Source organism: Bos taurus, chromosome 1 (assembly GCF_002263795.3).
Source record: "Bos taurus isolate L1 Dominette 01449 registration number 42190680 breed Hereford chromosome 1, ARS-UCD2.0, whole genome shotgun sequence".
Classification (NCBI taxonomy): Eukaryota; Metazoa; Chordata; class Mammalia; order Artiodactyla; family Bovidae; genus Bos; species Bos taurus.
In genome coordinates, this window is record NC_037328.1 from 145,200,310 (window position 1) to 145,212,257 (window position 11,948).

At 59.7% G+C, this 11,948-nt stretch overlaps 1 protein-coding gene and 1 long non-coding RNA gene across 4 annotated transcripts in view; one reads left to right on the plus strand and one right to left on the minus strand.

Moving 5' to 3' along the window:
• The window catches only part of LOC101907800 (uncharacterized), a 40,239-nt gene extending 38,124 nt beyond the window's left edge, over positions 1–2,115 (minus strand). The window contains exon 1 of the long non-coding RNA XR_001501643.3: positions 2,027–2,115. This is a non-coding gene — a long non-coding RNA (uncharacterized lncRNA). The remainder of the gene's footprint in view (positions 1–2,026) is intronic.
• COL18A1 (collagen type XVIII alpha 1 chain) overlaps positions 1,809–11,948 on the plus strand; it is a 94,485-nt gene continuing 84,345 nt past the window's right edge. The window contains exons 1-2 of one of the 3 annotated variants that reach the window (NM_001429092.1): positions 1,809–1,944; positions 2,046–2,140. In NM_001429092.1, coding sequence (NP_001416021.1) covers positions 1,934–1,944; positions 2,046–2,140 — 106 coding nt within the window. In that variant the 5' untranslated portion in view covers positions 1,809–1,933. Of the gene's footprint in view, positions 1,945–2,045; positions 2,141–5,496; positions 11,946–11,948 lie in introns of those variants that run through there. The other 2 variants (XM_059875252.1, XM_059875315.1) reach the window with 2 other exon arrangements.

Consider the following 11,948-nt stretch of genomic DNA (forward strand, 5'->3'; position numbering starts at 1 on the left):
GTGCATCCACTGCACACATGCCTGCTGACAGACACACGTGCAATGGACCCCACCCAACCCCTCCATCCACACAGACAGCAAGTTTTGCATTTCTATTCAATGCTGTTCTCTTTCATTTTTAAAAAATGTAGTCATAATCCTCTAAGTTGCTTTCTCTCCTCGCCACCATGGGCCATGAGCACCCTTTTCATGGGATCAGGAGAAGGACTCCAGGTTCGGAAGCAGGTGATGACGGAGGGGTGAGCAGGTGGACAGGTGCAGCCAGACAGGACAGACACGGCCTGGGGTGCCCAGCAGCACCCATCAGCCTTTGAAGACTGGAGGGGGGAGGGGGGATGATGCCATGGGACTGGAATCCCAGTAGGCCCTCTGCTAAGGCTGCAGAGCAGGAGGGGAGGGGGGCGGTAGAAGGAGGGAGGGAGGGACTGTGGGCCACTGCAGGAGGCTCCAGGAGCAGCCTGCTGGCCAAGACCTGGGGACGTGGTGGTTGAGAGTGGGTAGATACATACAGGAGGGTGTGGAGGGGGCCAGACCAGGGGCTTGGTTTCTAGGCTGATCTAGGCTGAGAGATGGTGAGGTTGGGGGTGCCGATGATGTAGGGAAAGCCCGGCAAGGCGTGGAGAGGCCCAGAGTCTGCACTGCAGACATGGCTCAGGGCTCCAGGCAGGAGGTGAACCAGGATCAGGAGGTGGCACGGAGAAGGAGGGGGGTGAATCCAGAGGGCTTAGCAGAGATACTAAGCCAAGGGCAATGGCCCTGGGACCCCTGATTTTGATGGCATCGGGAACCCTATTTTTTGCAAACCGTGAGGGGATCAGATTCAGGGAAATGTGAGTTTACTTTAAGAGGCCGATGTGAGGGGCTCTGGTTGCCTGGAGAGGCCTGTGGGTGGTCTGAGGACAGGACCCCTTTAGCAGCTGCCTGGTGGAGGGAGGGACTGAGGTCAGGCGGTCAGGTGGGGGTTGGGAGCACAGGTCTGAGGAAGAAGAAATGACCAGAGCTCCCAGAGTGGTGGAGGCTGGGGGAGAGGGGGGTGAAGGGGCTGGGGGAGCCTGGAAGGCTAGGGTGGGGTGCAACTGGACTTCCAGCAGGGGGAGGGGCCTCCCAGACCAGGTCTTGGGGGCTGGAACTCCAGCGCAGAGGCCTTTTGGGGTGCAGGGCCCATCCCCTGGGAGGGTTCCAGAAGGGGTGCAACGTGGGGAGTGGGCCTTGGGGATGCAACCGTGCTGGGCCCCGAGCCCGTGAAAGTGGCGAGGCCGGGTGGGTTGCCACGACGCGGTCACTGTGCCCGAAAGGGTGGGCAGGAGAAGCCCAGCTGCCCTTTCCTCCAACCGCCGCCCCCTGGCGAGTAACGTCTTTGTTCAAATCGCCCTCCTTTCCGCTGCCGCATCGGACTCAGGACCCGAGGACCAATCCCCTGATTACCGTCACCTTCCCAAACACCCGAGGTTTGGAGCCCGAGACCCCGGGTGCCCAGGGCAGGTGCCCGGCTGTCGTGGGCAGCGGTAGGGGCAGGTGTGGCTGAGGCGGGGGGGAGAAACACTGCGGCTGCAGAGGAAGGGTGCTAGGACCCGGGGGCAGGCCGATGAGCCAGGTCGGGGGTCCGAAGCCCTCTCCTTATCGGGTTTACTCCACGCCCCGGGCCCAGGGCCGCGTGCAGAGCTCGGCGCCCGGCCCTGCCCCTTGCCAGGGCCCGTCCCCACTTTCTTGCCTGCTCCACCCCTTGCCCACCCACCGCCCCGCCCCGCCCCTGCCCTGGTAGGTCTTCGCGTCCCAGGCCCGTCGTCCCGCCCCCTGGCCAGCCCCGCCCCCTCGCCCCCCCCGTCCCCCCGCCCGGCCTGGCCCCCGCGGCGGCCAGAGCTCCGCCGGCCGAGCGGGTGCACCGAGGCTGAGCTCGCAGCATCCCGCTGCACAGACATCCGGCTCGCGGAGCATGGCGCCGAGGTGCGGGCCGCTCAGCGCCCCAGACGGGCGGGGGCCGGGAGGTCGCACGGGCGGGGAACGGGGGCGCGCGCTGTGCCCTAACCTGTGGCTTGTGCCCGCAGGTGGCCTTGGCTGCAGCCGCGGCGGCGTCGCCTCCTGGACTTGCTCGCCCACCTGGTCCTGCTGCTCGGGGTCAGCGCAGCGTCCGCCGAGCCAGGTAAGACCAGTGCCGACACGAAAGTGCCTGCGCTGGGCACGCCCGCCTCCGGCCGCACTTTGTGCGGATCTTCGGCCGGTCCCAGGCGGCTACGGCCTCAGCCCAGCCCGTCTCGGCTTCGGTCCTGGGAGGCGGTCCCGGCTCTGCCCACGCGTGCAGTTGGCCCGCGGGCTGCGACTGGAGGGGGACGGTGTCGGGCCGGGGTCGTATGTCCGGAGTGTCCTCGACTGCGGGCTTCGGGCCACCTGGGCGCGCCCGGGACGATGGTGCGGACCGTCCGCGTCCTGAGATCCTCGTATCGTGACCAAACTTCGGCAACTCTGCGGGGAAGTTGGTGCGCTCGGCGGACAGCGCTGCAGCAGAGGGCCAGCGAGGGATCGGCCGAGGTCGCGGTGGCGGCGGTTACATGCGCGGTGGCTCGGAGACGCCCGGGCATCCGATGCCCGACCCCAGGCCTGTGTCGCCGTCACCGGCCTAGTCCCGCCCAGCGCCTGGGCGGCTGCAGCGGCTCGTACCTCTGGGACACGGCGTTGCCGCGCCGAGTCCGGCTGGTCTCCGGGGAGGACAGACAGCGCGGGGCGGAGCGCAGCCGTGTGGTTTCCAACCTGTCGAGGCAAAAGTGCTCAGGTTTCTCCAGGGCCAGCCTTTGTGCGTCGCCCGGGCCCCGGGCCCCAGGCCTCTGTCCCCGCGCCCTCCGCGGTGTCGGGTTGCGCGCGGTCCCTTTGATGCGGCCGAGCGCCGAGCAGCCGCCGGGAGAACAATGCGCGGAGGTCCGTTGTTCGGCGGCGCCCGCTCGCCGCTTCTCCCGCGTAGACCGCAGACGGTGCTCCGGAAGGCCGCTCCGGTCGCACGGAAACTCCCTTTGCTACGTTTGGGGGACCCCGTGTCCACCCAGACGGCCGCCCAGGTCCTCGTCCCAACAAGTCCCGCAAAGTCCCAGGAGGAGCTCGCAGTGGGGGGAGGTGGGGCTGCCGGACCCGAGGGGAGCCCCCACCCCCAAAGAGTCGGTATTTTTTCACAGGTAGACCGTTTGCCCTGACACCCGTCCTGGGCAGCCTGCTCCCCGCGGCCAGAGTGACTGTTGACTGTGGTCACCACAGCAGCCACACACCTGCTGCCACAGCTGGCCGGGGAGGGGGGATGAGCTGGGGGAGGCTCCTGGGAGACAGCCACAGTAATCTGCTTCATTGTTTCCAGTCAGCTTGGTCACCAGGTTAAACAGCAGCGCAAACCTTTTTAAAATGTAACCACCTCATATAGAGACGTTTTTAAAGAGATGGTGTGGAAAGCACCTGTTTGTAGAGGAGCAGGTAATTCCTCATGTATATGTGTTAACCTGCGGGGCGGAAGGGGTGCTTTTAGGGAGTGTTTGTCCTTGTGGGGATCTGGGGTCCTCGGATTTCTTGGGGTCCCTATGACCGCCTGGAACTACTGTGGTGGCTTCTGGGGCCACCCCCTCAGGCTTGTGCAGGAATGTGTAGCCACAAAGCCTCTTTTATAATCATGCATCCTCTTGGGAAAGGAAGGACACCGAAGCATCCACACCTCAGTTTATGAAGTTCAGTGACCAAGAGGAGGAAATCAAGGGTGGTGACTGAGCATTAGAGAAGGAAAAATAAAATGTTACATCCACAAGCTTTGGTGAGATGAGAACTGGGAGGGTGTTCAAGTTAACGCAGACTCTGGGGGTGGTGGGGAGAGCCTGACAGCTCTAGAAATGGTGTGTTTTATCTTCTGTCCCACCACGTGGCTGCTATGGGGCTTTGCATATAGTCCCAGGTCCTCTGGGAGGAAGGAAGCCCCTTCCGAGGTGCCTGATGGAATGCAGCTCTTTCTGTTCTCTGGGGCTTAAAGCAGGAAGCAGGCTCAGCGGGCTGTGCACTGCCCACCCCTCCCCCTTGTGGGGAAAACTCAGGTCCTGTCCATGCTGGGCCAAGTCCCTTTGGGATGGGGTAATACGTGCCCCATCTAGATGCTGTTGGAGAAGAGCTAATGTATGTGAAATCCTGACTTAGCAAGGGCTCAATTTGTCCTGGAAATGCTTCCGAATTCCTCTTGGGAGTCAAAAACTTAAGCCCTGTTGGCTGATTTGAACATTTTTTCTGACCTCAAATGATGCGTTTTCCCATGTCTTTCCCTGAGCTGCACTTGACCCCTCCCCCAAGTCTCTTGCTGTTTTGTCTGAGGCGTTGCTGCGTCACCCAGATGCTCTTGACTGGTGCTATGAGCTCCCGCACAACCAGAACCCACAGGGACACTCTGAGTGGCTTTACAGCCCAGAGGCTCAGAGCTGCCTGCCATCCCATTCCTGGAGGAAGTACAGGGGTGGAACCTGTTACAGTGGCCCTCTGCCATGGGTCAGTCCTCTAGGGCTGAGGAAGAAGGACCTTGCACAGTGGGCATTTGCAGGATGGCCGGGACTAGGCTAAGAGCCTTGACTTGCATCATCTCGTCTTTGGCCCCTCCCACACGTGATTTTGGGCTCAGGCTCTCAGCTCCCCCCACCCCGCACCCCCAGACCCATGTGTCCCACCCTTTCTCACCACTAGGACCTCCCAGCGTCCATCAGTGGGTCCAGGTCTTAGCTGATAGCTGTGGTTCCCCTCCCCCACTTCCTGGGTGGTCCTGCAGGGTTTGGGCTTGAACAAGACACAGCCAAATCCCGCGTGTTCCCGTATCTGCAGTGTCTTCGTTCCGGGTCCACAGGACCTGAGTAAGGGACCTAAGCTGAAGAAGGAGCTCTCATCCAAGGCAGACTTGTTTCGAGGGGCCGTGTCACTGGGGAGTCTTCAAGGTTCAGGTGCAGGACCTCTAAGATAGTCTTGAATTTCAGCAAAACTTGTTTTTCAAGCACTTCTGCTTTCCTTTAAAAGAAGGAGGAGGGGGAAAGTCCTTGCACAGAAACCTAGAAGGAGAGAAACTGACTCCATCCAGAGCTTTGAGGGGCTGGGTGAGCCTGCCCCGCCCGCCTACTTCACCCTGAAAATACAGGTGCACACATGCTCAACAAATGTGCACACACATGTGCACACACACACACACACGTAAATGTACACATGCATGTGCAAATATACACACATGCACCCATATGTGCATACACGCACAAGTGCACACACGCACTCACAGTTCATGCACAAATATACATGTGTGTGCACATACATGTGCGCACACACGTATGTACACACATAAATGTGTACACACATACACACACTCACTTTCTTCCCACCAGAGTGCCTGGCTCTCTCTTCATCTGGGTTGTTGGAGATGTCCTGGGACTCCATGGGGGACAGAATGGGGCAAGAGCAGTCTTCTGACATGATGGCTAGCAAACCCTCTTGTGATCTGAGCACTACTAGGAAGGACTATCAGCAGAGGGGGTGGCCCCCAGGGCCCGGGGCTGACTGCCTGCCAGCACTCAGAGGTCGGATGCAGTGGACGAGGGGCAAGCTGGTCTTGCCACAGCTGTGGCTTATAAGCACTCCCTGCTCCATGTCTGTCCTCAGCAGCCACCCATCACCCCATGGCACATGCCCATTTGCAGCCCTGGTTGAGGGAGGTGTGGCCACCCTGGTGCCTTTCAGGGTGGACCACAGATGGCACATTCTAATCAGCTCTGCTCAGAAACTTGGAGGATCTGGGTTAGCTGTCATCTGAGAGAGAACCCCAAAATGGCCCCTCTTTGCAGAACACAGCTGGCCAAGCACCTGCTGTCTGAGGTCTGGGTAGAAGGTGACATTGCAGGATGTAACACACAAAACTACCCAGAACTGGATGCTATTGGTGGGAACAGGGGAGAAATTACTGGGAAAATGAAAATATATGTTTAGCATGCTCATAAGATGATTGAATTGGATGCATTTTGATGGCAATGCCCCCAGAAGGACAATGAGAACTTTGCGAGGGGGAGGGAGGGTGGGTTGCTGCAGTGTGCTCGGGAGTTCCCACAGCTCTACCCACCTGCCAGGTCATGTGGCTTCTCTGGACATGCCTGCCTCCCAAATCTGATGGCCAAGGGTCTGGGAGGAGCCCTCCACCAGGTACAGCTCCTTCCTGAGGACGACTGGGCCTCTGAGCCCCACCCTACCCTCCTGCAGGGGGAGGGGTGGTGGGCTTGGTCTCGCTTTCCTGCCTTAACTTGGGGCAGGTGCCCTGAGCAGCAGGTGGTCACGCTGTGAAGCTTCTCTCTGCACCGGTGCCTGACATGCCTCATGTTTGCTGCTGCTTGTGGTGTCTCCCAGTGATCTTCCCCGGTGGCTCAGCAGTCAAGAATCTGCCTGTAATGCAGGAGACCTGGGTTTGATCCCTGGGTCAGGAAGATCCCCTGGAGGAGGGCATGGCAACCCATTCCAGTATTCTTGCATGGAGAATCCCATGGATAGAGGAAGCCTGGTGGGCTACAGTCCACGGGGTTGCAAAGAGTCAGACGTGACTGAAGTGACTGAGCACGTGGTGTCTTCACCCTTGTCTGGGACCTTGCAGTGCTCACTGTATCGTTCAGGGATTCTCCAGGAGACACAGTGCCCTGCTGCTCCCCAGTACAGCCTGGTTCCAGCAGGGTGTGGACGGGTGATGTGCGCTGGCCCCCGGGGTCATGTTTTCCATTGGCAGTTCTGGGCTGCACTGAACGCCTGTCAGCGATCTAAAGGAGCTTTAGATCACAGGTGCGCTGAGTCAGATGAAATTTGGAGGCTGTGGGGCAGTGTCTGTTCCGCCAGCCTGCCTGCAGGGGCCCGTCCGCGGCCCCAGCTCCTCCAGCAGAGGAGGCAAGCCTCAGCACGGCCTCCTGGTTGTCTTCAGTGAGCGCCCAGGAAGGAGGGCTTGTTTGCAGGCCGGCACATCTGTCTGGAATTCCATGCTTGTAGCTGGGGACGCTCCTGGGCTGAGCCACCGTGACGACGCTGGTGGGATAGGACAGGGGGACCCAGCACTGAGCTGGCGTCACAAGTGGGGCTCTCAGGCACCCCTGGTTTCTGGATGACCAGGAGGCTCTGCTATGGGTCTAGCTGGCCCAGGCACTGGCCATGGTCAGGGTTGAACTTCACAGGGTGTTTTCTTACAGAGGCCATGAGACCAGAACTGAGGGCTTGAGGATGGTTCTGCAGGGTGACAGGATGGGCCTGTGTGACCGGAGCTAGCATCTAGGTGATGGGTCACTGTCGGGGGCCTGGTTGGACACTGCAGAGACCTGCACGTGCTCCTGATGGATGGGTTTCAGTGGTTTTCATGGAGCCCAGACTGAACCTGCAGATATCACACCTTATAAATTTATTTTACTCATCCAGTCATTCGTTTAATTTTGGTGTCAAGTTTTCATTTTACTCTTTGTGCTGTTCCTTGAGCAGATTCAGATCAGGCAGTCAGGCCTGCTTGTTTTGAGTCTGAGCTCAAAACTCAGAGCCGGTACCAGGCTCAGGCAGCTGGGTCTGTTGTTTGCGCAGAGCCTGCCAGCGCGGGCAGTTCTCGGTGAGCTGAGAGGCGCCTTCTGCTTTGAGACTTGAGCTGGCGAGAAAGCAGTGCCTGGAGGGTCCATCCCAGCAGGGGTGTACCGTGCTCAGGCTCCCACCTAGCAGAGGGGATGGGAAGGGCCTGGGGGAGGGGCGCCCACCAGCTGCCAGGGGTTGTGGTGGGGGGCACATCTGCTGGGACCTGGATCCAGGGGCCCCATGGCTTCCAGGATGAAGGGACACCATTCTTTGTCGTTCCCATTTAGGCAACCAGGGGACTTCATCTTGGTGCGACTAGGGCGATTTATGTGACTTCTGCTGCTGTGACAGTGCCAGGTGGGAAATCCCACCCCGCCACCCGTGCTGTGAGGAGGGCAGGGTTGTAGGAGGGGACGTTCCAGGACCCCCGGCAGCTGGCCCAGGGCCTGATGCAGGGGGTGCTCAGCCTCTGAAGGGGCCCTGCCTCCCTGAGCACCCTGTGTCCCGTACCAGCCCGCCAGTCTCACGGAGTCAGGGTTTCTCCCAAGCAAGGGCTCACGAGTCTCGAGGGACAGCATCAGGATTCGCACTAGAGAACTTTGGAAGGCCTTCCTTTCGCCCCAGTCAGTCTGGGGCTGGCAGGTGGTGAGTGGTGACCCCAGCCACCTGGCCTCGGACCATCGACTTCTTCTTTCCTGACTCACCTTTGAGCACCTCTGTGTGTGCCCTGCCTCGCCCGATAGGTGGTAAACAGCAGCGTCCTTGGTGACACAGAGCTGGCCAAGCACATCCAGTGTGGGGTCTGAGCTCCTGGTCTGGGGGGCCCCTTGTCAGTGCTGGGCCAAGTGTGGGGGTGGGGGTGCTGTGGCTGGAACCTGGGGTGGGGGGCGGGCATCCCCCCAGACGGACAGGAGGTACCTTCAACTTTTCAGCCCAAGCCGCCAGGGCTGGCGTTGTCGTTTTGAAAATCTTGCTTCTGTGATAAGTGGAGAAATGCGGTTTCTCTGCAGTGAGGGTGCATGTGCTGGTGTTATTCAGCCTCCACACATCTCCTTGCTCTGACATCTGTTCTCTGTCCCTGCATCGTCTTCCTCATTGTCATGTCCGCCTGTGGTGTCACCTTGCAGGGGGCATATTTGGCATAGTTTCTAGTTTGTGGGCAGGATTGGAATTCCTTAAAGCATGGAGTTGGTGTTTTTTTGTTTTGTTTTTTTATGGCCTTTTCCTGTAGAGGTGGGGCACTGCTCAGGGACCACACTGGGACCCATCCACGTCTCAGGGGAGGTAGGGGGTTGGGAGAATTCCGAGAGGCAAGCTGGGCTGGGCCGGCAGAGCCCCGGGGGCCACGTGCCACATGGGGCTCTTATCTTCTTTACTCTGCCTCGCGGGGCGTGCACTGGAGCTGGTCCTTGCAGAAAACAAGTGCGGGGTCACTAAATCCTCATGTAGTATGGCTGGCAGGCAGCCCGGCCGGCAACTTTGTGTTGTGGCTGGGATACCATCTGCTGTGTGGGCTGAGCGCCTAGGCTCGAGGTTTTAATTCTGGCTCTGCCTCTTGGTGCTGTGTGACCTTTAGCAGATTCCTCACCATCTCTGTGCCTCTGGTCTGTAAATTGGGAAGGACAGTGGGCTCTGCGGGCCTGAGTAGGGCATTTCTGCAGGGAGCTCCTTGGGATGCATCCTGACAGCCCTTACTGGGCTCCTTGGACACCATGTCAAGGATGGTCCCAGCCAGCCGCCAGGGTGGGGCCCAGAGGAGGGCCTGGTGAGAGCAGGAAATGGGTCCACGTGACCGGAACATGGTTTCTGTGCGTCTTCCCTGTCCGTGGGCTGTGCCTGCTGAAGCGATCATGAGTGTCAGACAAAGCAGCCCACTCACCCCGAGGCCAGAAGTCTTCCCAGTGCTCGGGCCCCTGGGCCAGCGCAGTCTCGCCCACCCACACGTCCCATGGGAGGAATCCAGGGAGCGCAGACTTGCCTCTGCCTGTTGGATCCTGTTACAAGGCTGCTGTATTTTGAAAACTCTCCCACTGAGATTCCACGGGGCCTCTTGTTCTCCACCAGCCAGGCCGCTTCCTGGGTTCCTGGGTCGAGGCCCCGTCAGTGCCGGGAACCTGGTTCAGCCTGTTGGGGTGTTATCCGGGCGGCATCTGCTCAGATAGCAGGCAGCACAGCATCCTTTCTGCCCTTAGTCACTGCGGCCTTCCAGCCAGGACGAAGGGAAGCCACCCTTGATCCCGTCCATGCTCACATTCAGGGTCTCCCCACCTGACCCCGTGCCTCAAGACCCCTCCAGCTGCTGCCCCACCCAGCCACTGCCCAGTGACCAAGCACCGACCCTCCTTCCCCTCATGGGGGGCCTGAGGGCTTTAGAAGGCAGGCCCCCAGGAGAGGGCTGCCAGACCTCCGCTCCCAGGGGCCCATCACTGTGGCTGGGGGAAGCCTTCTCTACCGTAAATCATTATTGCAACGAGACATCCTCTGTCCCTCCACTGACCACCACTGGCTGCTCCTCAGCCTCTTGGCCACCGGCCAGGGCGGGGGTGCAGATGGTCCCTTCTGAGCCCAGATGCCCCTCCTGGCCCCGCCTTCCTGCCCCATTTCAGGTTCTGGCTGACTCTTTGTTCACTTCTCTGGGTCCTGGGGTTGCAGGGTTACCCTGCCCCCACCCCGATGGGCAGTGTTGGCAGCGACCTCTGCTTATTTTGTGTCTCCTCACATCTCAGCCTTATCCCCATGGCACCAGGGAACTGTCTTGTTCCAGGCCACAGGGCAGCCAGGGGCTTCCTGTTTCTGGCTAAACTGAGCCTCCATCCCTGGGAAACTCGGGTCCAGCCGGCAGTGACTCAGAATCTGCAATGCTCTGCCGATCCTTCATAACCTCATATTGTGAGAATGATTGAGAAGGGACACCACCCATTCCTACACAGCCTTTACTGCCATTGTGGGAAAATCCGACCTCTTAACACACCTGGGCTGTCCTGCTGACTCCGACCTGGCTTGTGTGGACAGATGGCCCTTCTGGGTGCAGAAGCTGGCCTGCGGGAGAGCCAGCTGCCAGTCACTCTGCTCCCCGGGTGATATCACACCCCCTCACCCCCACCCCCAGACAGGGAGCTCACTGTCCAAACACCTAACTTGTCCACATTTAGGAACCTAGACAAGCACTCCCCTCATTTAAACTTTTACTTCCCGCGGCACATGGTCCGCCGAACCTCAGCCCCAAGACATCCGTGTCAGCATCCACAGGACTGTGATTACTGCCTTATGTGGTGAGAACAACTTTGGATGGCATTAAGGCTCCTGAGCTGCAGAGATTTCTCTGGATTATCCGGGTGGTCCTGTGTGTAATCCTAGGTCCTGAGAAGGGATGGGGGAGGCCGAGGGCCAGGTCAGAACAGGGAGACGTGGTGATGGAGGCAGAGGTTGAGGGAGAGATGGGAGGGTGCCGGAAGGGGCTGTGAGCCGAAGTGCATAAACTCTTACAGATGCCGGACCAAGGGGCCCCCGGGAAGGAGCACGGTCATGCCGACCTGGGTCTTAGACCTCCGGCCTCTAGAACTGAAGGAGCATAGCTCGTGTGGTTTTAAGCCCCTGATGTGTGGTCATTTGCTCCAGCAGCCACATGACTATGTCCAGTGCGTGGTTGGGTCACCGAAAGGGGTAGAGTTGTGGTGATGGCAACCCTATCGTTTGTAAAGTGATGCTTCCTGTCGGTGTGGAAACTTGAATACATTCGCAGGCCTTGGGATGCCCCCCATGCCCTGTGGGGGCCCTGGAGTCTCCTTGCTGACCCCAAGTCCCAAGAGTCCACTCTCTGGCCTGTGTGTCCTGCACCCTGGGCTGTGGCTCTCTGTGGAGAGGTTAGACGGGCCCGTCCTAGGACCTCTCAGGGTTCGAGCCCCAGCCTGACCTCGCGTGTCCCCTGTGGCACCAGGGGCTCCGACATGCTGGGCTGGGCTCTGACTGGTGATGGAAGCCTGAACATGGGGGGAGGTGGTGGACAGGGGGCAGATGAGCGTGGCCAGGGAGGATGGCGGAACGCCCGAGAATGCCTGGATGGGCCTGTGAGCAAAGGGACTGTGTGTGGGGTGCTCTTGGGACTCGGCTGCCGGGCCCTCGCAGGGCGGGGCCGGGTGTTATCCTCCACGAGGTCAGACAGCGACCCGCTTTGTTCTATTTTTGGAGAATGAGGCAAATGGCACAAAAGCACATTCCCAAAAAGTGCCAGTTCTGCCCAGCACCCTGGCATGTTGAAGATTTTTATAAAGAAAAGCTGACCCGCTGTTGAGCAAGTGGACAGTACTCGGAGCTCGTTGAGTGGACCAGTCTTGTCTGTTTCCAGCCATCTCGGGTGCTGAGTGGACCTTCAGCTATCCAAGGTG